Source organism: Somniosus microcephalus, chromosome 27, assembly GCF_052327205.1.
Source record: "Somniosus microcephalus isolate GS21.2 chromosome 27, FLI_Smic_1.0, whole genome shotgun sequence".
NCBI classification, from domain to species: domain Eukaryota; kingdom Metazoa; phylum Chordata; class Chondrichthyes; order Squaliformes; family Somniosidae; genus Somniosus; species Somniosus microcephalus.
The window spans coordinates 8,609,383-8,637,086 of NC_141013.1; the positions used below are offsets into that span (position 1 = coordinate 8,609,383).

General features: G+C 41.6%; 1 protein-coding gene across 8 annotated transcripts in view; it reads left to right on the forward strand.

Moving 5' to 3' along the window:
* Positions 1-27,704, forward strand: part of pias1b (protein inhibitor of activated STAT, 1b) — a 153,699-nt gene that overhangs the window by 72,141 nt on the left and 53,854 nt on the right. For 5 of the 8 annotated variants that reach the window (XM_085968468.1, XM_085968469.1, XM_085968474.1 and 2 more), the window contains one exon: positions 23,610-24,060. In XM_085968468.1, the coding sequence (XP_085824594.1) occupies positions 23,610-24,060 (451 nt within the window). The other 3 variants (XM_085968471.1, XM_085968472.1, XM_085968473.1) reach the window with 3 other exon arrangements.

Below are 27,704 nucleotides of genomic sequence, written 5' to 3' on the forward strand. Positions count from 1 at the left end.
CACAAAACCACTTTACTGGACAGGTTGTGATCCAAATGACAAATTGGTTGCAAAAGAAACCAATGAGAATGATGGTGTAAAGATTGCACATGCTGTATTCTAAATGCCATCCTCTTGGTTAGCATGTTTATGAGGCTGTAACACAATATTCTGACTTGATTGTACATAGGGCAGGAAAATTCCACTTGCCAACTTGCCTCGGGCTTTGAGCTGAATAACAAAACCATTTGCTAGCTAAAAAGTAACATCAGTTTGTTTCTCTATTTTATGGTTTTCTTTTTCTTTGCTTCCTTGTATCTGATTCTGCTGTGCTGTCGCAGTTTGTCTTTACCCCATTAGCTAGCTCATAGAAACATTTTATTTTATTTGAAAGCAGGTGTCCAGTAAATGATCAAAACGTGACCGTGGTGTTCATGTCTGAATGCTCTTCAGGCCTGGTCAGCATGAATAAGTCATAAAATACACTTCCTCACTTGAGTTACATTCTCCTGTTTCCTCTTGGGCGAAATTGTGACTCAACTCTGACCATGTCAGGCGAACACTTTGACTGCATGGAGGTGGTGGAGAAGTGGAGTTGGAGGTCCTCGCCATAAATATGGAACCTGACCCTGTGAGTGCAGATAATGTCACCAAAGGCCGCATATAGATGGAGAGGACTAAAGCTAGAACCTTGGTCGACACTACTAGGAGTGAAGAGAAACTATTGCTGGCTGCTTTCCAACAGAGTGGAACCATGGAACTGCAGTTTAGCTGAGCTGGACGTTGGAGAAACGATGGAGGAGCATGATGTGGTCAAGTGTGTCAAGTGCTGCAGAGGTTGAGGGGAACAAGGAGGGATAACTCACAGAAGATGTCATCTTTGGCACTCAAAGGGTGGAATTTGGGTTGGAGAGATTTGAGAGTTTCATGACATGGGCATGAAACCGGGAGTTAACACATTCGAATACCTTGGGAGAGGAACGGGATGTTCAGAGATTGGATGAGTGTGTCGTGGGCGGACTTTGGGTAGGGCAGATTTGATGGTGGTTTTGAACAGAGAAAGACCGAGCTTGAAGAAAGAATCGTTAACTGTTAACGTGGGGCCCAGGAGTAGTTGCATCCACCTCTCTCTGTGCCCCACTATTGGTGGCAGTCTGTTCTCTGGAGTTCCCTTCCTAAATCCCTCTGCCTCTCAATTTTTGGCCATCCCTCCTAATCTCTCCCTTCACGGTTCAGCTTTCGTTCCCTTTTCTACCGCTATTTGTGGCGTGTCCGGGGATGTTAAAGGCGCTGTGTAAATGGTGGTCTTTTAACCCAGCCGCACAGAATCGCTTTTACGGTGTAGTTGCCAGTTTCAGGAGAGTGCTGCTTTACTGACCGCCCAGCGCCGAGCTCTCCTGTTTGTTTCCATCCACAGAAATTCTCCGTCAGGTGCTAAGTGGAACCAGTGGCAGGTCGTAAGGCTCTCAAAGTGCATCTGTGCTGCTGCCGAACTGGGGTAAGTTAAACATTTTGTATTTCTAACTGCAGCTCATGGTGAGAAAACTTCACATTTCCCATCATGTGCAGTTTTTAAACACACACATACTTTAAATCTACTGGTATAAATCTACCAACTAGAGTACTTATGGGTAGATAGAAGACCACTTAAAGTAAATTGTGGTGTGAATTCTATTCTGAAGCAGTATTGTTTCTTGCTGCACAGCCATCTGTTGGATCTCAACCAGTGGAGATGCTACAGCTGAATGGGGGAGATTCAACACATTACTGTATTGTGTATGGCCAGTCACATCCCTAAAGCTGAAAAACTCCATATCCTGTACTCCTGACTCCCCAGATGTATTTGTTCCAGATTTAGCTCTGTTGGCAGTAATTGTTTTAAAAATAGCAACTCAGTACATTCCAAGCACTGGCAAAAACCACCTTGAAGTTCTCTGCCATTTTAAAGCAATATTCAATGTTGTGAAAAGAGTGAGTTGTCTGGAAAGTTTTGTTTAAAAACAGATGTTTACTTGTAATGCAATAACCAGTAGAAATAAAAGCAGGTTGACTGAAAATACCTTGCAGCAAATTCCAGTTGACATCTAGTCACAACAGGGATGTTACTGTAATGCTTTTGACAGAAAAATTACAGTTTCATCCATTGGAAGATGTGTTCTGTTTCTCTGTAGAAGCTGAAGTTTTTGCTGCCCATCATACAAATGGGATTGGTTCTATTAAAATAGTTTCTCCGTGGATTTAAATGTCCTATGAATGGTAGAGGCAGCCTGCTCTGGATGCCGCGTTAGCTGTAGCTGAAGTGTAGATTGAAGCATTTGCCTCTATCAGTGATTTTGCAAAGTCGAGTTATGGGAAATTTTTGGTCAGCTGCATCCTAGGGCTGGATTTTGTCAATAAAGGCACGTTGGGGGTGTGACTACTGGTTTTGGGGTTTTCGTCCTGCCCCCAGCGACGTCTGACCAACCCACGCTATTTTTCCTTGATTGACCTTGTTAAGCAGGCTTATCGGCCAATCAAGGGAAAGCCGGTGACACATGACATCAGCGTATGACGCTTCATCTGTCGGAAATTTTTGACGGATGAATTGTCAGCGTTTGACAGCTTTGAGAAGCTGTCAAACACTGACCATCCCTGTTCTAAGGTGAGCCCTTGCACAGAAGGCTCACCAAAACAACTCTCCTAAGCAGATGGCTGCTGCATCTGAGAATGCAGCAGCCATTCTGTCATCTCTGCCGTTGAAATGAGGCACCTCTGGATCCCCAAGGGTTGAAGCCTGCAGAAAGAAGCAAAGGTAAGGGAACTTTTTCCAACGCTTTACACTGGCCTCTGTCCACGCTTGCACCCATCACTCACCTCTACAGCTGACATTTCGACTCCTCTCGCCCCCGCAGACCCACTGCTCGCCTCGCTGACCCTGGCGAGGTTCGCAGCCGTCGGGAAAGCCGCAATTGCAGGCGTAAAATGAGGAAAAGCCTCAAAACTGCCTGTTAACGACCTGCTAACAGGCAGTTAATTGGCTCTAATCCCCTTCCCGCCTCAACGAGACGGGTCCCTGCGCGACTCGTAGACCCGCCTCCCGGGAAGATGGCATGGAGCGGGGTTGGTACCCGCTCCTAGTTTCTGCCATTTTCCCGGCAGTCCCGCCTCCTTAGGGCTGGTAAAATCCAGCCCCTAGTGTCCTATTGTTTGATTCAACTAGAAAAAAACATACATTTTCGTAGTCCCTTCTGTTTCTCATGGTGGGTTTCAGACAGCTTTTCTGTAAAGTGCAGAGCAGCAGTGAGCTGCTACCCCCACGCGATGGAGAATCCAGTGGCAAATCAATCCTCCCCATTCTAGGACACCTATAATGGCTGGCTTGGAAGGGGCTGAAAACTGGAAGCGGATTACCTGACAGACCTAGAGCAGGGAATGATTAGTGCAGAGAGGAATGGAAGGATCTGTGTATAATTTGACACTAAGGTGACATCAACCAGGATAAACCTATGTAGCTGTCACCAGTACTTTCCTGTTACTTGCAAAAATGTTAATGGTTCTGTACCTGAAATGCAAAATTGTAGTACAGGTACACTATCCCTTATCCGAAAGCCTTGGGACCAGCTGAGTTTCGGTTTTTGGAATTTTTCGGATTTCAGAAGGTATTATAAGACTGGGAAATTTGTATTTAATATAAATTTTAAAAGTTCAGGCTACCTCTTGCGACTGTTCCGTGTCTCATTCCCCTTCCTGTTTCTCTGGAAAGCCGGATATCGGCTGACTACTACTAAGCTGGCCCGCAAATCAGGTCGGGTGGGGGGGGGCGGTGGGGGGAGAAAAGAATATCGGACGGGTCGGGGGTTGGGTCGGGTGGCGGGGGGGGGTGGGGGGGAGAAAAGAATATCGGACGGGCCGCGGTTCGGATCGGGTCGGGGGGAGAAAAGAATATCGGACGGGCCGCTGTATTGTTGGGTTCACTCTCCCGGTACCTCCTTCACACTGCCCGGCTTGGTCTGCAATCCCCTACCCAGGAGGGAACTCTGTGACCCTCTGCCCTGCTCAGCGTAAGTCGTGCGCCACTCTGGTCATGTCGTGAGCACGACTTACGCTGAATGAAAAAACTTTCGGTTTTTAGAGGTTTTCGGTTTTCAGAAGTTCGGATAAAGGATAGTCTACCTGTAGTATTATAACTTTTTTAATGGTGCTAAAAGGACATCTTTAAATATGTTATTCTCTTCCTCCCTTGCCCCCTCCGAAAAAAAACTTCTAGTGGAAGCACTGGAGAGGATTGTGTGTGGTTTTTTTTTCTACCTCCTTCATGTTTTCAGCCTTGGCTTATTGGTTGCACTTTTGCCTCTGAGTCAGAAGGTTGTGGGTTCAAACCCCACTCCAAAGTTGAGCACATAATCTAGTCTGACACCCTAGTGCGGTGCTGCACTGTTGAAGGTGTTGTCTTTTGGATGAGATGTAAGCCGAGGCCCCCTCAAGATGCGTGTAAAAGATCCCACGGCACTCTTTGAAGAGGAGCAGGGAAATTCTCCCCGTGTCCTGGCCAACATCACTAAAACAGATTCTGTGGTCGTTTATCTCATTGCTGTTTGTGAAACTTTGGTATGCACAAATAGCTGCATTTCCCCACATCGCGACAGTGGCTACACTTCAAAAAGTACTTAATTGGCTGTGAAGCGCTTTGGGATGTCCTGAGGTGGTGAAAGGCGCTATAGAAATGCAAGTTTGTTTGTTTCATTTGATTAAGCCCCTCTTGTCTATAATGTGACACCAAGGTTTAAACCAACTTCTTCACCCCCTCCCCCCACATACACACGCCTCAGTTGAATTTTGGGTCGCTTTTGAATATAGTAGATGGTTCTATCTACATGTCTTGATTTGAGATTCTGTAAGCAGCATTGTCTCATCACTACCTAAACTTAAACTGCAGTTGGGTGTTTTTACAGCCCTTTCTGTGTACAATGGGAGGTCGCTCTTCCATTCTTGCTCCTCAGCCTTTCCTTTTTGCATCTTGGTCACTATTGCTCTGTCTCTTCAGTATCTGCTCCTACTCTACCCAGCCCAGTATTTCTACAAACAGATTACTAGTTAGCCATAACTCAAGAAGGACCTTCTTACAGAAATGTAAGTAAATGCAATACCAACAGGAAACTCAATTTATCAAGATTTTTGGTAGCTATTCAAAAATTATATTCATTAAAACTTGCTGGAAACTTGAAAACTTGAAAAATAATTAAGTGTTTAAAGCAAATAACCCTGGGTACATTATCTAAAAGCAAATCTAAAAGAATGATGTATCATATTTATTTCCAATGATCTTACCAAAGTTTCCAAATACTTTACAATTTGACTAGATCACTGTTTTGAAGGTGTCTAAAAGTCTTTTGAAACGCTCTTGGACTTTCGGTAAATGTCAGAATTACTTTTATTTTCAGATGTATTTGTTTAAATTATTTGCGGTTGACAAATATACTGACATTTTTGTCTGAAATGCTGAAAAGGTACTTGGTGATTTTAATGAATTGAATGCTAAAATATATTTTCTTTCTCTATTTGAAGATGAGATGTAAACATGTCAGAAGTGTTAGATTGCAGTTTTGTGTAAATCATTAGCTCTTGACTAAGCTCTGCACATCCTGTCAATGTGGTTAAAAATTACATAGCATTTACAGCACAGAAATAGGCTATTCGGCCCAACTGGTCTGTGCCTGTGTTTATGTTCCACACGAACCTCTTCCCACCCTACTTCATCTCCCCCTGTCAGCATACCCTTTCTCCCCCATGTACTTATCTAGATTCTCCTTAAATGCATCTGTGCTATTCGCCACAACTATTCCATGTGGTAGCGAGTTCCGCATTCTAACCACTCTCTGGGTAAAATCGTTTCTCCTGAATTCCTTGTTGGAGTTATTAATGATTATCTTATGTTTTGGACTCCCCCACAAGTGGAAACATCTCCATGTGTATCCTATCGAACCCCTTCATATAAAGACCCGTGTTAGGTCACCCCAAGACTTCTCTTTTCTAGAGAAAAGAGACAAATTGGCTTTGTTTGATTTAAAACTGTTAAATTTGTTAAATTGTCCATTCTTCAGCTCGTGTTTCTCGCTCTCACAAATTCAGAATCGTAACGATTACAGCACAGAAGGAGGCCATTCAGTGTCGCTACACAATCACATTCATGCAAACCTTGCAAGGCTGTTCAAAGGCCAATCGCCTCCTTATTTAAAATAAATGGTGCCAAGCAATGTTTAATCTAAGACTGCCTGAGTGTTTAATTCCTCAGCATCAACATCCTATACTTATTCGCCCAGTGAATTTGGTGCTCAATCAACAGGAAAAATTAATAGGATAGTACTGCAGTTATGTAAAGGATTATATGAACTATATCAATGAATTACAAATGTTGAACATAGAAATTAATTTCTTGGTGGTTACAAAGATGATCTGCAGGTTAGCTTGTTGATTTTTAAGTAATTGGGGACTGTCCTATCACCCTCCCAGATGTGATCATACGATTGCCAATAGTAATTCCCAAGAGCAGCCAAGGATGCATACCGAGTGTCTGTTGCAAGCAATCTATCCAGTTTTGGGGGATCTCATTACTGTAAAACTGCTCATATTTGGACAAGTGAAGGTTTGTAGTGCAGTGTATTTGTGGAATTTCAAAATCCCATTATTTGCTGTGCTGCCCACAGGCTATCAGACCTCAGTATTTGTAGTAATATTTTTGTGGTCTCCTCGCTCCGTGAAGACCGTGAAAATCATCTTGAATCTAAGTAGCTCTACAGTAGCTTTAGCAGTACTAGTTGCCAGCTCTATATCGACCACCTGATTTCACAGGCTGTAAATAACAGACGAGGTATCCCCTTGTCAGTGATGGTGATGATGGAGAAGCTCTCCATATGGCACTGCGCTTCTTACTGTTTTTAAAAGATATGTATATTTTCCATTTTGGCCCAGTTTTTGCCCCCCATGATTCAAAGCTGAAATGATGAGAGCCAACCATATATTTCTGAACGGTCACCTCAAATGCTGTACCAGATTCTCCAAACTGCACAAGACATTTCTCCGATACCTTGTTTAGTGTTTCAAATTAGTATGCTGCTTGCAAGCTCATGATTGTCTTGACATTGATAAATTCAAACTCCTGCCGAGGAGACTCCCAACTTGAATCTCTGTACCTTTTAAAGCCACTGTTGCTGTACAGTAAGGGGCTGCCAAGTCGAACAAAAGAATAAAACCGTGTGTTAGAGAAGCGTGGTGTTTGCAGTAGAAAATATAGGACCGATTTGTTTTCGGGAATCAGTGGTGCTTGCATGGTGAAATGTAATTGCTATCCCGGTTTTGTGAAATTTGCATACTGTGGAAAAGCACCTAGTTTATAGAATTTGACCTTCCAAGCATCAGTTGTGTCTAGAGAGAACATTTTGAGTTGTGTAACACTAGAATGAAGTACTGGTGGTGAGATTAATTTAAGGTGCATCCATTTGAGCAGAATGAGTGTGCTGGCTCTCTTCTCGAATGCTTTTATATTCAATTGTTTCCCTCCTGTGATCTTCCTGCATCACTTTCCCCCTTTTACTTTTAAGGTCAGGTGTTGGACTTTACAGTGGAATGCAGAGACCCATTGGATATTGGTGGAACCGTACTGGACCGGTTACTTATATTTTTACTTAAATGAAACTGGCTCCCTTAACCCAGCTTATTCATCGATCCACATTTTTGGGGGTTTCCAATGCCATTGGTCATCCGAGCCTGGAGTGTTTATACTGCGGAGTGCAGGTGATAGAGGGAGACCCCTACACTTCCAGTCAGCTCCACTCCTATAGGTATCTGTTAGTCAGAAACCTTGCTTCTCAGCATGTTTGCATTGGCGAGTTGAGATTTTTGTGTGCGACTTCAATTTGTGGTTACTATGTGGTGGAAGTTTCTTTGTGAGGCGATTTCCTGAAATGGAAGTGAGATAAATTGTATTTGTGAAATAGATATTTCTTCAAATCTGGCATTGAAAGAGTTAAGACTGCAGAATATTTGGGTCACATCAGGAGTAATCTAGTCTGAACCCAGATAAATTTCTGGCAGATGGTGCAGTGTGAAAACTAGACCTGATGGTTGTTGTTTCCATACACTCGTATGAAAAATCGTTCTTCAATATGCGCGAGAATACCGTGACTGCAACAAGATAATGCAGACTATGTCGAGTTTTCTTCGCTGGTCAAAGGAAATGCTATTCTGATTGAAGGTTTTCAGAATTGCATATTACAGTAATCATTTGTTTCAAAGCCATATATCAGAGGGACTGTAAGATTCCTGTTCTTTCCTCTTTTTCCCTCACCTGAACTTGTGCTGACAGCTCATTTGCTAAATGCACTTCCCCATGTGGCAATAAACCCCACAGATTCGAAAGGTCCCGCATTCGATCCCTGTTCCATGTCGGGTTAGCTGATCTCGGTCAGGATAATAGGCGTGCTATGATTAGCTTCTGCACCACTGGGAAATCAGCCCGAGTTCTCACTACTGCACAGTGATGTATGTGGATGATGGGCAAGGATGGAATGTATTTAACTGTGATGGTACCTGTGGTCCGATAACCTGCTGACATTCAAATCATCTCGTGCATGAAGAATGGTCGCTTTGAGATGCTGCAGGGGCTGATGGAACTGTACCCCATCGTGAATCAACGCTTAAGAAGAGGAGGGCAAATTGGGAGAAACGAGTACTTGCCATGCATAAGATATATTTGTGAAATATCTAATAGCACATTAATGGCTTATGGTTGTCTAACAAATGACGGTATTTAATCATGTATGTAAGTGGCACATTCTATTTATAATCCAGTTTCTACAGAGTATTTTTGTAACCCAAGAAAATGTATTGCAACTGCTTTGATTTAATTTCTTCCGGTATCTCTCAGGATTTATTATAAATTTAATAAGCTGGCATAACAGTGGCAGAAAGCGGCATCTCTTGTGGTTGCTAAGCAGACGTCTAAAAGAGCATTTCATAATTGCTTACCTTTACGTGGCCTGAGATCTCAAAATAAGATGTTGAAACAAGCTGTAGCTTTTCTAATATATAAACTGGAAATGCTCAGCTAGTCAGGCAGCATCTATGGAGAGAGAAGCGGAGTTAACGTTTCAGGTCTGTGACCCTTCATCAGAACTGGAAAATATTACAGATGTAACAGGTTTAAAGCAAGTACAGAGGGAGGGGAGGGGAGGAAAGAACAAAAGGGAAGGTCTGTGATAGGGTGGAAGGCAGGAGAGATTAAATGACAAAAGGGGTGATGGTGCAAAGCAAAAGGGGGTAGTAATGAGACGAGTAAAGAAGCAAAAGATGGGTCTGGAGGAGCTGTAAATGGCAACAGCAGAATCGTTACCAGCATCTGCTGACTGGAAAATGTGGGAGCGGTGGTTATGGTCTGAAATTGTTGAACTCGATGTTGAGTCCGGCAGGCTGTAAAGTGCCTAATCGAAAGATGAGGTGCTGTTCCTCAAGCTTCCATTGGGCTTCATTGGAACAGTGCAAGAGGCTGAGGACAGAAAGTTCACAGTGGGAGTGGGGCAAGCAGCCGGAAGCTCAGTGTCACGCTTTCCTACCTGTTCCAAATGCAACCAGCCCTACATTGTGAGGCAGTTGCCATGTAACACATGTGCCATTATGATGTCATAGATCCAACACTGTCCTTTTCTTGAGAGGACAGTGCAGTGGGGCTTAGTTCGGAATGAGGTTCCTGTCCAGGAACACATGGAAGGCATAGTGATGGAGAAGTTGTTTTTTTGTGTATGTTTCTGCCTGAAAGATTTTCTGTTGCCTTCACCTCTAGCCCTTGTACTAAACCACACGCATCTTTTGGAATCGAGATGGTCTGCTTGTGAGGTTTCAGCAATTTCTCTGTCATCCGTGCCCATTCAGGAAGCCTAGTTGGTGACCAGGTTTTTTTTTTAAGTGGGAAAAGTCAGTGGACTTTGATGGGAGACTGTTGCGATGTAAATGAGCCACACTGTTTATTGGTTTAAGTGTAGCTTGAAAAAAAGAAAATATTTATTAGATGGCGTTAGACTACCAACATAAATGTTGCTTGGAGAGCACCGTTTGCAGTAGATAGGTGAACACGTGGTGGTGACACCTTTTCCGTTTGTTTACCTCCTCTTCCTCCCCCTCAAAAACCCTGTTTTTACTGTTGTGATCTTAACAGGATTTAGTTTACTTAAGAACATAAGAACGTAAGAATTAGGAGCAGGAGTAGGCCATATGGCCCCTCGAGCCTGCTCCGCCATTCAATAAGATCATGGCTGATCTTCGACCTCAACCCCACTTTCCTGCCTGATCCCCATATCCTTTGATTCCCCTAGAGTCCAAAAATGTATCGATCTCAGCCTTGAATATACTCCATAACTCAGCATCTGCAGCCTTTCGGGGTAGAGAATTCCAAAGATTCACAACCCGCTGAGTGAAGAAATTCCTCCTCATCTCAGTCTTAAATGGCCTACCCCTTATCCTGAGACTATGCCCCCTAGTTCTAGACTCTCCGGCCAGGGGAAACAACCTCTCGGCATCTACCCTGTCAATCCCCCTCAGTATCTTCTGTATTTCAATGAGATCACCTCCCGTTCATCTAAACGCCAGAGAGTACAGGCTCAATCTCTCCTCGTTGAACAACCCTCTCATCCCAGGGATCAATCTAGTGAACCTTCGTTGCAATGCTGCTAAGGCAATTTTGTCCTTCCTCAGATAAGGAGACCAAAGCTGGACTTTTTGGCATCATTTTTAAAATGATGATTTTTGAACTCTGTGCTCTCAAGGGTACTTTTAAAATATTTTAAATTTTAAGTTGCTATAACATGCCAAAGTGACCCCTGCTGGGAGGTGCAAGTGTTTGGCCATCGGGTGAAGGTAGGATTGTTGCCAGCTGTAATGCCTATTATAGTCAAATAGCATTTATTGAAAAACTATGGGGAAGGGCTCTGAAAACAGACTAGGTGATGTACAGTTTGGGTTTTAAAAGCCTGAAGATTATAAGATTTTAAGTCTGCTAGTTGTTTAGGTTCACTCCTGGAAAAATGACCACTTGGGTGAAGTATCAGATTGCTGGTGATTATGAACCCATATCCTAGCAAGAATCGATGCTTTAGGAGACGAGGGAGCAAAATTAGGGTGGGTGGAAGAGTATTTGTTGCTCTTGCCTTCCTCCATGGAAGATTGAACTCGATCAGACTGCAGGAGAGTGGGAGAACATGCTCTGCATGCTCACACTGGAAGCAGGAGTTTTACTCTGCTTGAAAGTACAGGAATCTTTCGATTTACCGGCACCTAAATAACGGGAAATCTCGGTTAACCGGCAAAATTCAGGAGTAGGTTCAGGTAACTTTTATTACTTGCCTTCCTCCATCTGTTGCTGTGCAAGGGTGTGGCTGCAGCTGTTGCTAAGCTACAGAGACGCTTGCAACTTGTGCCATTGTTCTGAACCATTTGCTAAGCAACAGGGTTTGTTACTTTAGCTCCGTATCTTTTACTATAGCTTTCGGTTATCTGGAATTTTTGATGAACCGGCACCACGTCGGTCCCGTCCGTGCCGGATAAAAAAAAGTTTCCTGTAGTTTTAATCTATGATGGGCGTGATTATGACAGCAATTCTCCTAATTAAAAAATATCTCTGCTGTCCCAATCACAGAGCTTGTTAACTAGCAGACACTTGTGACTTTCTATGTTTTTAATCTTTTATTTTTGCCACGGTATAGATTAAACAACCAAACCATTTTGGGTTTTTTCCCCCCAATTCTCTTCCCTTCTGGGCACCAACTGAAGCTCATCCAGTTCCACAGGCATCCACAGCCTTGAAGTGGACATTCTTCACGTGAACTTACACAGCTAATGTCGGTAATCAACTGTGGACATTATGGTAGCTAAGGCAAATCTCTGTATTGGATACCAGTTGTCCCGGTGGGTCTTCGCCCCCCCCCCCCCCCCCTCTCCCCACCAAACTACGATCTACAACACAGACCAGCTATTGAACCTGAATCTTCTGGTCTCCATGCTGCTTTACCACACAGACAAACACTAGTAGTTTAGTGTGAAATGCAACTCTGAAAACATTCCGCATAACCACTGTTCCACCCTCAACAATTCTGTCTGCTGAATTCTGCTTACACCCCTGGGCCTCAGTAAAACTGGCCTGTCAATCATCCTTTAGACATATGGCCAAACCTGATGCTGCTGTTCAGGATTGAAAGTTAGCTCACCTTAACTTTCAGAATATTTAAAATTTGCTTGATTTATATGTCCATTGAACTTTATTGAGCAAATAAAGTGGCTTTAGGCCAGCTTGTTCCAAGCAAAGTAGTCTTGTCTAGTATAAGGCTTCTTTGACAGCACCTCCCAAGCCCATGGCCTCTACCACCTAGAAGGACAAGGGTGCCATGGGAACACCACCAACTCCCAAGTTCCCCTCCAAGCCGCACACCATCCTGACTTTGAAATATATTGCTGTCACTGGGTCAAAATCCTGGCACACACACTCCCAGCAGCGGTTCAAGAAGGCGGCTCACCACCACCTTCTCAAGGGCAATTAGGGATGGGCAATAAATGCTGGCCTTGTCAGCGACGCCCACATCCCGTGAATGAGTTTTTAAAAAAAATACTGATTTCCCTGCCTTGTGGATTTTATATAGACTGCTAGATTTCCTGTGGCATCCATTTAAGGTTAGATGAATTTATGCGGACTATATTATATACCATGTAACACAAAATGCATTAATCTGCTGTTGAGTAAACTCTGAGTGCGGTCAGACTTTTCTCAATCATAAGTCAGAGCTGTGGCTTTTTTTTAACGTGTGTGACTGGCAAGGCAACTCTCAAGTTAAACAGGAAATGTGCACTAGATGTGCTGTTTTTATGACAATTAACCTTTAATAGTTTTATCTTGTGCACTGAATTGATTAATTTGATTCAAAAACATTGTCTGAAAGAAACTAGCTCCCTTGAATTTTACATTTTTTTTTCTTTTTGTGAAGTGATTTGGGGATTTACCTGTCAATCCTAGTTGCCTAGTCCAGAGTATATGAAAGACAGCATTATAAAGGGTAATGCTGTCCTTACTCTGTTTCAGAAACGTCAAAGCTTTGCAAGGACTTTCTAAGGTTCCTTTTTATGGGGGGAAAAAAACAGCAAAGGTGTTCAAAGAGAATTGCCATTTTTTTTTTACAAGACCAGTGTCAATATACCTTGTTATACTTGTCTAAATATATCTCGTGATTTCTTAATTTATTTTTCGTCGGTGTGATTATGCGGCTTTGCCTTCTATACAAATAAAATAGGCTTTGCATTACACGAGTACTTTATCTTTTCAGGTTAATTTGTCTACATTAATTGTTTTTTGGGAGAGTTCCCAGATACTTGGGTGCTAGGACCTAACTATGGTAGGAATAGATTGTAAATACTAATTAGCTTTAGAGCAGATATCTTGAATACGTATTACTGACTTTTCAGTCTGATATAACATCTGTTTTCTTTTTTGCTGATAATCTCCTTTCCCTCTCCTAAAGACGATGCTTCTTGCTGGGTTACATTTGCATGAATACCACTCTTGCCCAAGTGGTCATTCTTTATGTATGATTGTAGACAGTAAATATTGACGGGTTATTTAAGTGTGGAGAGGTGCAGAGCCGAGCCTGATCCTGTCCTCGTCCAACATCCTTGTCTAAGCACCACCCAGCAGAGACCACAGAGTAGGACCAGAAATCCAAACTGATTTGTCTCCTACATAACCCAGTGTTACTAAGGTCAGTTCTGATGCCTGTAACACTGACCTTGTTGAGATCAGGTAACTCAGCAAAGAACAGCGATTGAAACTGGGACTTGCTGGGCTATTTGCATGCTGCCTTTGCCACCTAAGCATTTGCAGAAAGTTAGATCTGTTGTTTCAGGTGTAGATGTGCTGTCATTTTTCTTTGTCTTTAAGCATTCTGTAGTTGCAATGCTGGTGATGATCCTGAATAAAATGCCACCCAGATGAGGTTGATCTGTATTATCTCTTTGATAGAAAGTGGTTCTGCTTCTAACACTTTGTTAGTGTTTAGAGAGGATCACCTGTGATCTCAACAATTTCAGACTTTGAGAGAGGCACTTTCACTTTAGCATATATATCTTGTAATATTTGCCTTCAAATGTTTTCACTTTTCACCCTCTTCAAAATTCCATCCCTCTAATATCTCAAACAAATGTGCACAAGCTTAGACAATGTTGGCAGGCTATCCTACGCTTGATCCTGTCCAAGCCCATTATCAAGGTACGTACACGTTCAGGCAGGGATCATTGGATCGCCATCCTTCCTCACTGCTTTCACAAAAAGCCAAGTTAGTGGCGACTGCTTGGCTACGAGAGCGAACAGCATAATTCAGAGATCTAACTTGGGATGTTACTGATTTGTAGAGCTCAACACACCATGCATAACAAATGTGATGCAGCAACATTTGAGAAACTGAAAAGATTATGATTAAACTGTGGAATAATTTATGAAATTTGACCTTTATTGTACACCTCGTAAAAACTGAGACTTTGAGCTACATTGCACATATCAGGGAAATATACTGTGTATGCACAGCTACAGAATCATAGAAATTTACAGCACGGAAGGAGGCCATTTCAGCCCGTCGTGTCCACCCCTGCCGACAAAGAGCTATCTAGCCTAATCCCACTTTCGCTCTTGGTCTGTAGCCCTGTAGGTTACAGCACTTCAAGTGCACATCCAAGCACTTTTTAAATGTGGTGAGGATTTCTGCCTCTACCACCCTTTCAGGCAGTGAGTTCCAGACCCCCACCCCCCTCTGGGTGAAGAAATTCCCCTCAAATCCCCTCTAAACCTCCTACCAATTACTACAGCATCCTATCTGAAATACTGCACAAGTACTGTTTCCACCATCCGCTTGTATGGGAATCTCTTCAATGGTGGGCACGTAACCTGTATGTGATAACAAGAGTTGAGATGGAGACCTACATAAACAGATTAATACCAGATGTACTCTGAGCATTCACTGTTTGCATGGTGGTTTTCTCTTTACTCAATTCTTCATGCTCTTTCACTTCACTGTGCCAGCAGTGAAAAATGTCTGAGGAGGAGCTAATTGGATCCCAACCTCTTGTTCTTTTTTAAATCTTTGATTCTCTGAAATATTCTAACTTCCTGTTATGCTGTAACAAGAGCTGATTATTGGGGGGGGGGGGAATGGAGTGAATTTGCAGAATTAGTGTGCTCACCAAAGTGGTTAATACCGTGGCGACATAACCACTTCAAATACATACAGATGTGGCAGTTTAACACTTTTGTATCTGATGCAATATACAAGATTAAAAAACAATATTGAGGGCTGGCTGGTAGCAGTGAGTTATACGCTGGCATTTCACCTCTGATCCGAAACTAGGGTCCTAAATCTAAACAAAGGAAACTACGAAGGTATGAGGAGTGAGTTGGCTATGATAGATTGGGGAGCTTCATTAAAATGGTGGATAGGCAATGGCTAACATTTAAGGAACGAATGCATGAATTGCAACAGTTATACATTCCTTTCTGGCGCAAAAACACAAAGGAAAAGCGGCCTAACCATGGCTAACAAAATAAATTAAGGATAGCATTAGATCCAAAGAGGAGTCATATAAAGTTGTCAGAAAAAGTAGCAAGCCTGAGGATTGGGAGCAGTTTAGAGTATGAGAGTAAACTTGCAAGAAACATAAAAGCGGACTGTAAAAGCTTCTGCAAGTATGGAAAAAGATTAGTGAAGACAGATGTAGGTCCCTTACAGTCAGAAACGGGAGAATTTATAATGGGGAACAAGGAAATGGCAGAGCAATTAAACAAATACTTTGGTTCTGTCTTCACGGAAGAGGACACATACCTTCCCAGAAATGCTAGAGAACCCAAGGGTCTAGTGAGAAGGAGGAATTAAAGGAAATTAGTATTAGTAAAAAAAAATAGTGCTGGAAAAATTAATGGGACTGAAAGCTGATAAATTCCCAGGGCCTGATAATCTGCATCCCAGAGTACTAAAAGAGGTAGTCATGGAAATAGTGGATGCATTGGTCGTCATCTTCCAAAATTCTATAGATTATGGAACAGTTCCTGCAGATTGGAGGGTGGCAAATGTAACCCCACTATTTAAAAAAGGAGGGAGAGAGAAAACTGGGAACTACAGACCAGTTAGCCTAACATCAGTAGTAGGGAAAATGCTAGAGTCTATTATAAAGGATGTGATAACAGGACACTTAAAAAATATCAACGGGATTAGACAAAGTCAACATGGATTTATGAAAAGGAAATAGTGTTTGACAAACCTACTGGAGTTTTTTGAGGATGTAACTGGTAGAATAGATAAGGGAGAACCAGTGGATGTGGTGTATTTGGATTTTCAGAAGGCCTTTGATAAAGTCCCACAAGAGGTTAGTGTGCAAAATTAAAACATATGGGATTGGTGGTAATATACTGGCATGGATTGAAAATTGGTTAACAGACAGGAAACAGAGTAGAAATAAATGGGTCATTTTCGGGTTGGCAAGCGGTGGCTAGTGGGGTACCGCAGGGATCAGTGCTTGGGCCCCAGCTATTCACAATATACATCAATGATTTGGATGAGGGAACCAAATGTAATATTTCCAAGTTTGCTGACGACACAAAACTAGGTGGGGTTGTGAGGAAGATGCAAAGAGGCTTCAAGGCGATTTAGACAAGTTGAGTGAGTGGGCAAATACATGGTAGATGCAGCATAACGTGGATAAGTATGAAGTTATCCACTTCGGTAGGAAAAACAGAAAGTTAGAGTATTATTTAAATGGTGATAGATTGGGAAATGTTGGTGTACAAAGGGACCTGGGTGTCCTTGTACACCAGTCACTGAAAGCAAACATGCAGGTGCAAGCAGTTAGGAAGGTAAATGGTATGTTGGCCTTCATTGTAAGAGGATTTGAGGACAGGAGCAAGGATGTCTTACTACAGTTATACAGGGCCTTGGTGAGACCTAACCTGGAGTACTGTGCAGTTTTGGTCTCCTTACCTAAGAGAGGATATACTTGCCATAGAGGGAGTGCAGCGAAGGTTCACCAGACTGATTCCTGGGATGGCAGGACTGTCGTATGAGGAGAGATTGGGTCGACTAGGCCTGTATTCACTAGCGTTTAGAAGAATGAGAGGGGATCTCATTGAAACGTATAAAATTCTGACGGGGCTAGACAGACTGGATGCAGCGTGGAAGTTTCCCCTGGCTTTGGGGGGGGGGGGCGGTCTAGAACGAGAGGTCACAGTCTCAGGATACGGGGTAGGACATTTATGACTGAGATGAGGAGAAATTTCTTCACTCAGAGGGTGGTGAACCTGTGGAATTCTCTACCACAGAAGGCTGTAGAGGCCAAGTCACTGAATATATTTAAGAAGGAGAGATTTCTAGACACAAGGCATCAAGGGGTATGGGGAGAGAGCGCGAATATCTTATTGAAATAGAGGATCCGCCATAATCATATTGAATGGCGTAGCAGGCTCGAAGGGCCAAATGGCCTACTCCTGCTCTTATGTTTCTATCTAGATGTCCTGCCTGGCAGCGCCTCAATTTTAAAATTCTCATCATTGTTTTCAAATCCCTCCATGGCCTTGCCCCTCCCTATCTCTAATCTATTCCAGCCCTACAACCCTCCGAGATCTCTCTGCTCCTCCAATTCTGAAAGGGTTAATTAATAACCTTGTAGTAAAGGGGCCTTTAGGGAAGGGTGACCATAATATGATAGAATTTTATATTGAGTTTGAAAGTGACTTGACAAAGGGTTTCGACCTGAAACGTTGACTCTTTCTCTCTCCATGGATGTTGCCTGGCCTGCTGAGTTTTTCCAGCATTTCCTGCTGTTTCTATTTCTTATGTTCTGGCCTCCTGTGCATCCCCAATTTTAATCGCTCCACCATTGGTGGCCATGCTTTTAGCTGCCTAAGCCCTAAGCTCTGGAATTCCCTCCCTAAACCCCTTCGCAACTCTCTCCTTTAAGATGCTCCTTAAAACCTACCTCTTTGACCAAGCTTTTGGTCATCTATCCTGATATCTCCTTCTGTGGCATGGTGTCAAATTTTGATGATTAAAGCTCTTGTGAAGAGCCGTGGGACGTTTGCTACGTTAAAGGTGTTCTATAAATGCAAGTTGTTGTTCAAATTTGGTTCAGACTAATGGGTTGAAAGTCTTCTCTTTCTGTTGCCTGTAAGAGTCCAAAGTGGAATTGATTTAGGCAATTTTAATCAAGTTCCCAGTGAGCATGGACCCACCACATAGAACTGTGTCAAATCTACACTCATTGGCAATTTCATTTAGAGGCCACAGATTACTAGCATGGGAAATGAAAAAATATCCTACTGGTGCAGTAGCAAGTACAGGAAACTTTGTTATATCCGGCACCGACGGGACTGAGCTGTTGCCGATCTATCAAAACTGCCGGACATACAAAGTTAATGTTGAAGCATACGGAGGTTTTCATCTCCGTATCTGACAACAAACACTGTTGCTTAGCAACAGCTTCTAAACAGTCGGCCCGTACCTTGGAAGCGTCTCTGTAGCTTAGCAACAGCTTCAGAGAGACTTTCCAGAGCCTGACTGTTGGGGGAAAAAAAAGCCACGAGAAGAAAAAAAACCTAACAAAACGGCTCCTGATTTCTGCCGGTAGATCGAGGTTTCCGGACATACAACCCGGATAAACCAAAGTCTCCTGTAGTCTTCTGAAGTTGGGCTGAGGTATTTTGTGCATAGTAGAAGGAATTGTAATTTGCATCTAACCATGCTATACCTGACCTGGGAGTGCTTGATGCTGACTGAGCACCAGAAGTGGAAAGTCTTCTATTTCCCAAGAGTAACTTCAGCGCACAATTCACAAAAAATAACCACGAAATAGTGTGGCACCACTGAGTTTGTGTAATGTGCGTTTGTGTAATGTGCATTATATATGCCACTGTCAGTTCCAGACTCTCATGCTCCAATGGGCTGCCTACTCTGTCTCTTCCTTCAAGCTTCACAATGCTAATGGGAAATTAAATATGGAGAAGGAAAGAAATGGAAAACTTCTGGATGTAGGAAGGTTTTTAGAAAGGAGTACTAGGGATTTTAACTTGATTCCACACAGCATAGTGGTTGTCTTCGAGTATAATCAGGCAATAATTACTGATCAGGCTCAGACGACTTAACTAGCAAGTTCAAGTAGTTCATCAAGTCTCTGAATCCGATTGTTAACACGGAGTAATTTCAGGTCTGTTAACTAGCAGTATCTTGTAATGTGTTTTTTTAATGCTTTTATTTTAGTTTTGGTTTCTTTGTTATGCCACCTCACGAACTTCCATGACATTATTGTTGTGACATCTTGGTATCAACTAAGTTGTGTTTGCAAAATTACTGCTTGCCAGTTAATTACCAGGCAGGAATTTTATTGCTTTCATGTTGAACTCAACTCTTCTAGGGAGTAGGTACTGTACAGTACACATTTGAACGGAACATTTTCAGACGTGATGCTGAAAAGTATTTTTAGTTTTAACAAGGTTGTGTAGTTTTTCTGCTATTCCATTGCTCACTATGGATAAACCAGAATAGAACACTCTTTGCTAATGTCGCTTGGTTAAGATTTCATAACTAGTAAATCCTGCTACCTTTCTATACAGTATATTGGTCAGTTTCCCTTTCCCTTATTACTCCCTATAAACGGGGCCGGTGGGCTTTGGGTAAATCTCACCCAAATGCACTATTATCTTTAGATTCTACATCTTACTCAATGTTACGTATGTCAGTGGTTACTTGAGTTTTATTTGCCTATTTTCACGTCTTTTAAACATAAAAAGCCACAATCTAGTGGAAAGGTTGAACGTTGCTGGGCATGACTGACAGTTCTCCCTTTTTGTATTTTCTTAATTTTAAAAGATCTGGTGAGTTTTACATTTTACATGATTGAGATTTTCTAAAGTAAGTTGGATAAATGTGGTTTATGAATTCTATTACCATAATTAACATAATTGACGTGCTGAATTTTCACCTCTGAACGTTGGGTTTGAATCCAGGATGGATTGATGGGTTACAGGCCCTCTCTGCTTGCTGACAGTAAAGGTCCTAGATGAAATGAGATTGGGAAATCTCCATCCGGCTCCTAGTTGTCTTGGGCCCACAATTTGTACTAGGTTGACAAGATCACAGGGTTGCTGATGTGAGAAATGCAGGTTGGAAGAAATCACAATGGTGCAATAAGAGGTGCTTTTCTGAGTTTGGGCTGAGGCAAATTGTTCAGCAAAGTAAAGGGAGCTTTTCTCTGCTTCTGTCTGTGCTGTACCTGACTGGGGATGCTTAATGCTTAAACTGGGTTCACAAAGTAGAAAATATTAATTTCCCCAACACTAACGCCCTGAGCGCAAAATTCACAAAAATAAGTAAGTTTAAAATTCTGCATATATCAGAATTGTGAGTTTCACCACTGCATGTGAACCTGACTATTACTGTAAGTTGCTGAAGGTGATTCAACAAAACTGGTACCATTTTACATGTGTTTTGATCAATCCTTAAGATATGCTGATTCTGGGGAATGTTCAGTGCTACCTTTATACAGTTCCAGTATTGAAGCAATTCCTCTTTATCCATCCGGAGACATCAGAATAAACAATGGTGGTTGTTTTGCTTTTTGTAAATGTAGAGCTCTTCCTAAGCCTATGTCCCTGAGCCCCCCAATCAATTTTTTAGTGGTGAATTATTACTGCCGACTCCTGCCTATTTCCTGTTCTGGTCACCTTTTGAAGTGGTTCGAAAGGCATGCAAGTGCAATGTTCTCCTTCACATAGTGAACTGAAAAAGAAGCAAGTCCTTTTATTTAACAAAGAATATACACTTTTGAAGAACCTTTCTTGTCGTTTCAGAATGATATGAAGAGGAACTACGTTTTAAGCAAATTCCATTATATTTTGACGGCTGAGAGGTGGGCTGGAGATGGCTGTGGTTTTTTCCCTCCATTTGGTAAAAGAGCCCCTGCAGTGTAAAGGGACAGTTTCTACCTCCCAGTTGTGGTTCTCAACTTAGTCAGTTTAATATTAAGGACACTATTTCAGTATTTTACATCAGCAATGATTGTGGCTCAGAATAGAATTAAAAATTGTAAATGAGAAGTGCAGGTTTCTAGCTGTTAACATACACAAAATGCTTTGCGAAATAATGCATTTAAGGGGAGGCTAGACAAGTACATGAGGAAGAAAAGAATGAAAGGATATGCTGATTAGAATTAGATGAAGTAGGGTGGGAGGAGGCTTGTGTGAAGCATAAACCCCAGCACAGACCAGTTGGGCCGAATGGCCTGTTTCTGTGCTGTAAATTCTATGTAAAAATATGGCTCAACATGACTAGCAGAAAATTTCTTTGGAGAGATTGAGATTCTGCAACTAGAATTTGAGTTTAGGAGTATTTGTCTAATATTTTATCCGCCCCATCCAGTCAGGCTTAAACACTCACTTTTTCACTAGTCCCGATACAATTAACAAAATAGCGCTTGTGTTGTCCATTGTGTCTGCAGGAAATTGGAAGTTTGAGCATGAGCCAGACTTGTGGTTTTTGGTGTCTTTCCTTTTCTGTTACTGCCAGGATCTTGATGAAAAATGAAGCTGTTACAATATATTTGGAAAATGTAGGTGTTGACTGAAATGCTAACTGAAAAAGCAAAAACATCATGACCTTTCTTTTTCATCTTCAGTAAATCACTGAAATTGGAACTAGTGCATCTCCTGAGGCACTTCTCGTGGGTCCAAGGCTGAGATGGGTTGTACTCCCTCACAGCCTTTCTCTACTCAAGACGGTCGTTCTGTCTGTCCAGGTGCGCTGTTGTGCCACTTTGTCTATCGCAGTCTCTTCGTAAAGATACAAATGTTTAAAAATGATCATTGTTTTGGTGCATCACAGCTAGGTCAGTGATGTCGCAGCAGGACAGTCATGTTGCAGCAACTGCAGTTTCCCCAGAGACACTCACTGGCATACTGGCTGCAAATAGGGATTTCTGACAAAGCAAAGAAGAGGGTACAACATTAAACACTGAAGTTCATTATGGTCTTGAGTCTGACAGGTAATCCGCTTTGGATTTATGAACATTTGTGCAGGTTGTTGCATCATAAACTTGGTGAATGCCTGACTCACCTGAAATCCACCTAGACTGTCAGTTGGTGCAGAGCCCTGACAGACATTGAACAATGGGAACGATTACAATTGGCTATTGGATTGCAAGAAAGCAGCAATGGCAAATAATCTTTCTCAAAAGTAGTACCACATTTAAAAAATGTGTGTATATATACATAATAAATTTAAAAGTAATGCTGAATCCATGTTTTTTATGCTAATTATATTCTGGCCTTGAGTGTACTTTAAGGCTTATGATGCTAAAAATCACTCTGGAAATTGAATTTGTTTTGGCAGCCAAAATCAATTTGTGCACAGAGTGCGTCATATAGTTTGAAGCTTGTTCATCGTAACACAACAAACAGACTAATGGCCAATGTTGGGTATAACTTGTTATGCAGCTTTCATAACTGATAACCACTACAAGGTGCACACATTTCTGTTCGTATAAAAGTTGTTCCGCTAGATCTGTGATGGTGGCAGATATGTTGAACATGCAGAGATGCTGCTGATTTATCGTATATCCACTTTAAAGGTAGTTCACCATTGTATTGTGCCTTCCTGTTGCCTGTCATTTTACCTGTGAAAAAGTAACCACAATTGGTGGTGTGACGGCACTGATGATTCCATGATGTATTTATCCTGTTTAGTTAAACTGCAGCTTTTCAATTGTACGTTTAGGTAAACCTGCAGATGCTTGCTGCTGTTGCACACCTGGAATGCACACTTTGTTACAAAACCGCAGTTACAAGTTGCAGTTTATTTAAAAGATTTCTTTTTCAAAAATCAGTTAACGGGAATAGTTTGGAAAGGAAAAGCAGCAAAAAGTAGAATCTTACTCTACTGCATAAACTACAAATAGGATCGTTTTTCCTAATCTAAAAAGAGAAATCTGTATTGAATCTTGCATCCAAAATTATATCCTGTAGCAGTTTAATCTGGCAAACTTGTAAAATTTGATCATGCAGTTGGGTAATTTCTATGCTGATATCCAATTATAACCAAGATTCCAATGTTAATATTTGAATTGAAACAGAGAGGCTATCCGATAATGTGCTGATGCAAGCGAAGTGAGGATATGGTTGGGTTGGTATTCTGGAAGAGGGGTCAAATTGGCCAATGGCCTTCCTTCATCCGTGATGAAGACCCTAAGTATTTATATCTGTAAATATCTTGTGAAGTGTACTGTAACTGTAAAACCCAAGAAAGACTAAACTTTGAATTCAATTTTGAAAAATCTTTACTTAAACGAGGTCGCTTGCTGCTGCAGATTAGGCTTGCTTTAGGGTATTGGATGCTACTTAATGCATCAACCCTTGCTTGGACTGGGTACTCATTTGAAATCTTGAATTGATTTGTGATGGGATGCATGAGGTGTAATTTTTTTTTTGTAGTACAGACCCCCGTGGATGTAAGAACATTGCATTAATCCATCAAGAGACCGAGCATTTTCCTATTAATGATTTTCTCTTTTCCTTTTTTCCCCTCCCTCCTTTAAAGCAAATGGTTATGAGCCTTAGAGTGTCGGAGCTCCAAGTGTTATTGGGCTATGCTGGACGGAACAAACACGGTCGTAAACACGAACTCCTGACAAAGGCACTGCATTTGTTGAAAGCTGGCTGCAGCCCAGCTGTTCAGATGAAAATTAAGGAACTATATAGGCGGAGATTCCCACAGAAGATTGTGACCCCCACCGACCTGACCCTTTCTTCTGTCCATACAACATCCGCTTCCATGACTACGCCACTGTCGCCATCTGCTATCCCGCAGCTCTCCTATGATGGGCATGCAACAACATCTCCGCTGCTTGCTGTTTCTCTGTTGGGACCTAAACACGAACTAGACCTGCCACACCTGACGTCATCGCTCCATCCTGTCCACCCGGATGTAAAACTGCAGAAACTGCCCTTTTATGACATTCTTGATGAGCTGATCAAACCAACTAGTCTAGGTAAGAAAAAAATACCCAAAATAGGCTTGTTCTGTTGGCATTGCTGTAACCTTAGTGGTGAAAATAAAAAACACAATTTAATAAACACATTTTATTCTATTTGTGAATACTTTTTAGGTTTACCTAAATTTAGGTTATATCTATCATGCCTTGCTTTATAAATGGCTGAAATGAAATTCCTTGAAATCGTAAATGTCAGATTTCTTTTGAATCTCTATTTTAAGATGCGAGTGAGTGGTGTTCATAATCTTTCTGCCTTTTACTCACCAATGGTTTCTCCAACATCAATTGCATGTTGAAGGAAGTGATGAATTTAATTCTACATCTACACTTTCATGTTCACACCAAGAACAATTACCAATTTTGAGACCTATTTTAATGCTAATTTTTCTTTTATCATGCTAATTGCACATTGAATTGAATTCATTTGGCTGTTTGGAGAAGAACCGTGACACGATGCTTTTGCAACCTGGGAGCTGGGTCTGCAACTTCCATTTTCTTTGGACTCTTCACATTGTGCTTTGAAGAGTGCTCTGACTCTTGCAGAAAGAATGGAACAGTGTTATACGGGACAATATCGGAAGCCATGGCTTTTGTTCAGATGTTTTTGGGGGGTGGGTGGGCAGTGGTTAAAGGAGGAGGATTTTCGATGCATCAGTCAATCTGACTCGGTAAGCTTACCATGACCGCGATAGGCCCTCCTATCTGCAGCCACTCCCAAACAAAACTCATCAATTTTTGTCCTTCAGCTCAAAGGGAGATGGTTTGGATTCAACGGTTGCAAGCAACTAAAGTTTTAGGAACTAATATGTTAGCCTGTCATTCATTCCCAGGTCTCGTTTGATCTTCAGTTGGCGAGATGACTTTTCAGTCCCATGTAGTTGGGCAATGTTTGCCTTTCACAATTTTGTAACTTGCTTACACAATATTTTGTAATACTTGAGCAATTAGAAATGTTTACACAAACTTGCTTTTGGGTTAAGTGTGCAGTTGTGTTCTTTATAAAGGTATGATCAAATAAAAATTGAATAATTCATTGGCCTCTGGCTATCTAACATTTAGTAGCCATTCTAGCTCCTTTGTTATACCAGAATATTGGAAGATTCCCATGTCTAGTTTCCACTTGCCTAATTTTAGTCATTGTTTCAATGTTGTTTATTCTGTCTTCCTCATTGATGCCCAACAACCCCACATTGTAAAATTATCCAGTCTCCTCCTGTGCCTTTATTAGGGTTGACTGGACACTGGCCTCTTGTGCATACTGGTATGTGAAAACTAATGTACTTTTTTTTTGTAGTCATGACCATCGCAAGTGTTTCATTATAAAATTAGAAAATATGGAACCAAATGTTGACCGTTTTCTTGGGGGCACTTTTCCTACTTCTATACTTCTCTCTTCTGTTTCCTGCCCCCAGCCACAAACCCTCTTCCAAAACTAGCTTGCTAAGAGTTGAAGTTCCTGGTTTTTACACTTCATTCTATCCTCCTTCTCCACACCCCCCCCCTTTCCCACTTATCACAACAATTGAGTCTTGATCAGTTTTTTTTTTAACATTGGTATCTTTAGCTATCGAGTAATGTAAATTAACCATTGCTATATTTAGTCACTTGTTACTTTCCACTGCAGTTTAGGAATGCAGCTCCCGTGCCTTGAGAGTGCTATCTATGTTTAACTGTGCAATATCGATGGTACTTCAAAGTTTACTAGAAACGGGCGCTTTAGTAGATGTGTTTACATTTTTTCGAACTACATAAACCTTTGCATTAGTCCAAACCAATTAGAATGTACTGACTGCAGTTGGAGTCTTGTATGAAATTGTTGGTCCTGTAGTGCAGCGCTTGTAATCTTGGCTATACCAATTGTGTACTTTGTGTTTTATTTGGGGAGAGGACATTTTTGATTTTGTGAATTAAAAATGAGTTTTTTCCACTACAGTTTTTGATATTTTCAGTTTTATAATGTATAGAAACACCTGCCTCAGGTTTCAAGTGTAACCAAGTGCCTCCTTGCTGCATTTTATTCATTTGCAGTCCGATTTTGAGATGGAACAGAAGTCACAAATGCACTTCAAGGACTTTGTTCTCTGGGAACATGGCACTGCTGATTACGATGAGTCTTAAGAGTTAAGATAGTAAACGCCCGAGTTATTTATAGCGGACGGGTAGATTGCGAAGTATGTTGCTATCAGCAGTAACCTGAAACTCTGTCTCCATATTTCGGCATGGAATCCTGCCAGCTTGTTCACTGGAAACATACAGCACTTGAAGAAACCACTTCGATATTTACAACAGCTACCTATCGAAATAGGATTTTGAGTTCTTGCAGGCCATCTTCATATCAACGGTTTTTGTTCGTGTGAAAGCATAACAAAGTTTAAAAAAAAGTGTTGGATTATAGCTTTCAAGTTAGATATGCCTATTTTGGATTCCAAAGGTAGGGTTTCCTTTCTCCACCTACCCCACCCCCAACCAATATATTCCTCCTCCAAAGGTGATGACATACGGGGCTAAAGGTAAATGGACACTGGTTGCCCTTCGGTACCTCAATGGCTATTCTCCATGTGAAGTTCCACGCAATGAATGTCAGCAGGTTGTTTGACTATGGCTGAATAGCTTACGCCTGTTCCTGTTCCTATGGGAGGAGTGGTGGGGTGAAGCGATTTAAAAAGGGAGAAAATAGGATTTTTTAATTCACATTTTGGTGATTTTTAAACTGAAGCTAAATCCGTTCACACAAACTCTGTTATTTAATCCTCCTCACTTATGGGCTACAGATGGTTTCCCACAGAAATGTATTTTGATACGTGTAACTTGTCCAGGATGGGCAGTAATAAGTTGGCCTCCACTGTAGCTTAAAGACTTTCTGGTGTCTTGGAAACGAGGTTTGGTTACAGTGTACTCCACCCTGTAAAGGAAACGCTTAGCACTTTGCCCTAATTTTCTTTTGAAACAGACCACAAAATCTTTATATAGGTGCTGTTTGCTTTTTTTATTGTGTAAGAAAGATACAATGCTGACGTTGTATTGGTTTGTTTGAAGAAATGGCCCTCTTGGTAACGACTCGTTCATGCTTATGGAGAGTGCAGATATTTTTTATTTGAATTCTCATAAGGGCTGACATACATATTTTATGAAGCGATTGTTCGATGCTTGCATTGATACATCCAGGGTTCTTGGCATTACTACGATAGCAAAATACTGCAGATGTTGGAAATCCGAAATAACAACAGAAAATGCTGGAAAAACTCAGCAAGTCAGGCAACATCCGTGGAGAGAAATTTGAGTTGACGTTTCGGGTTTGACCCTTCTTCAAAACTTGGCATTACTATTTGACTTGGGAGCATTGTGAGATAGCTGGTTTGGTCTTGGTTTCTGGGAATGAGGGGACAGAGGAAGTTCTGCATACTCGTGTTTATGTTGGTTGGCACTGTTGCCATATTGATTTCTTGAGGATCGTGGGGGCAAGGGTCTGATTCTCCTCCGGCTGTTGTGTGGCATAAGTCGAGGTTATATAAGTTTAAAAAGTAGGAAATTAAGTCGTCAGATGGAATAATTTTTACCCAAAGGATAAGCAAAATTGTAGAATGTTACCAGGAAAGATTTTTAAACAGATTTTTAAAAAGTTTGAGATAATTGGATCTATT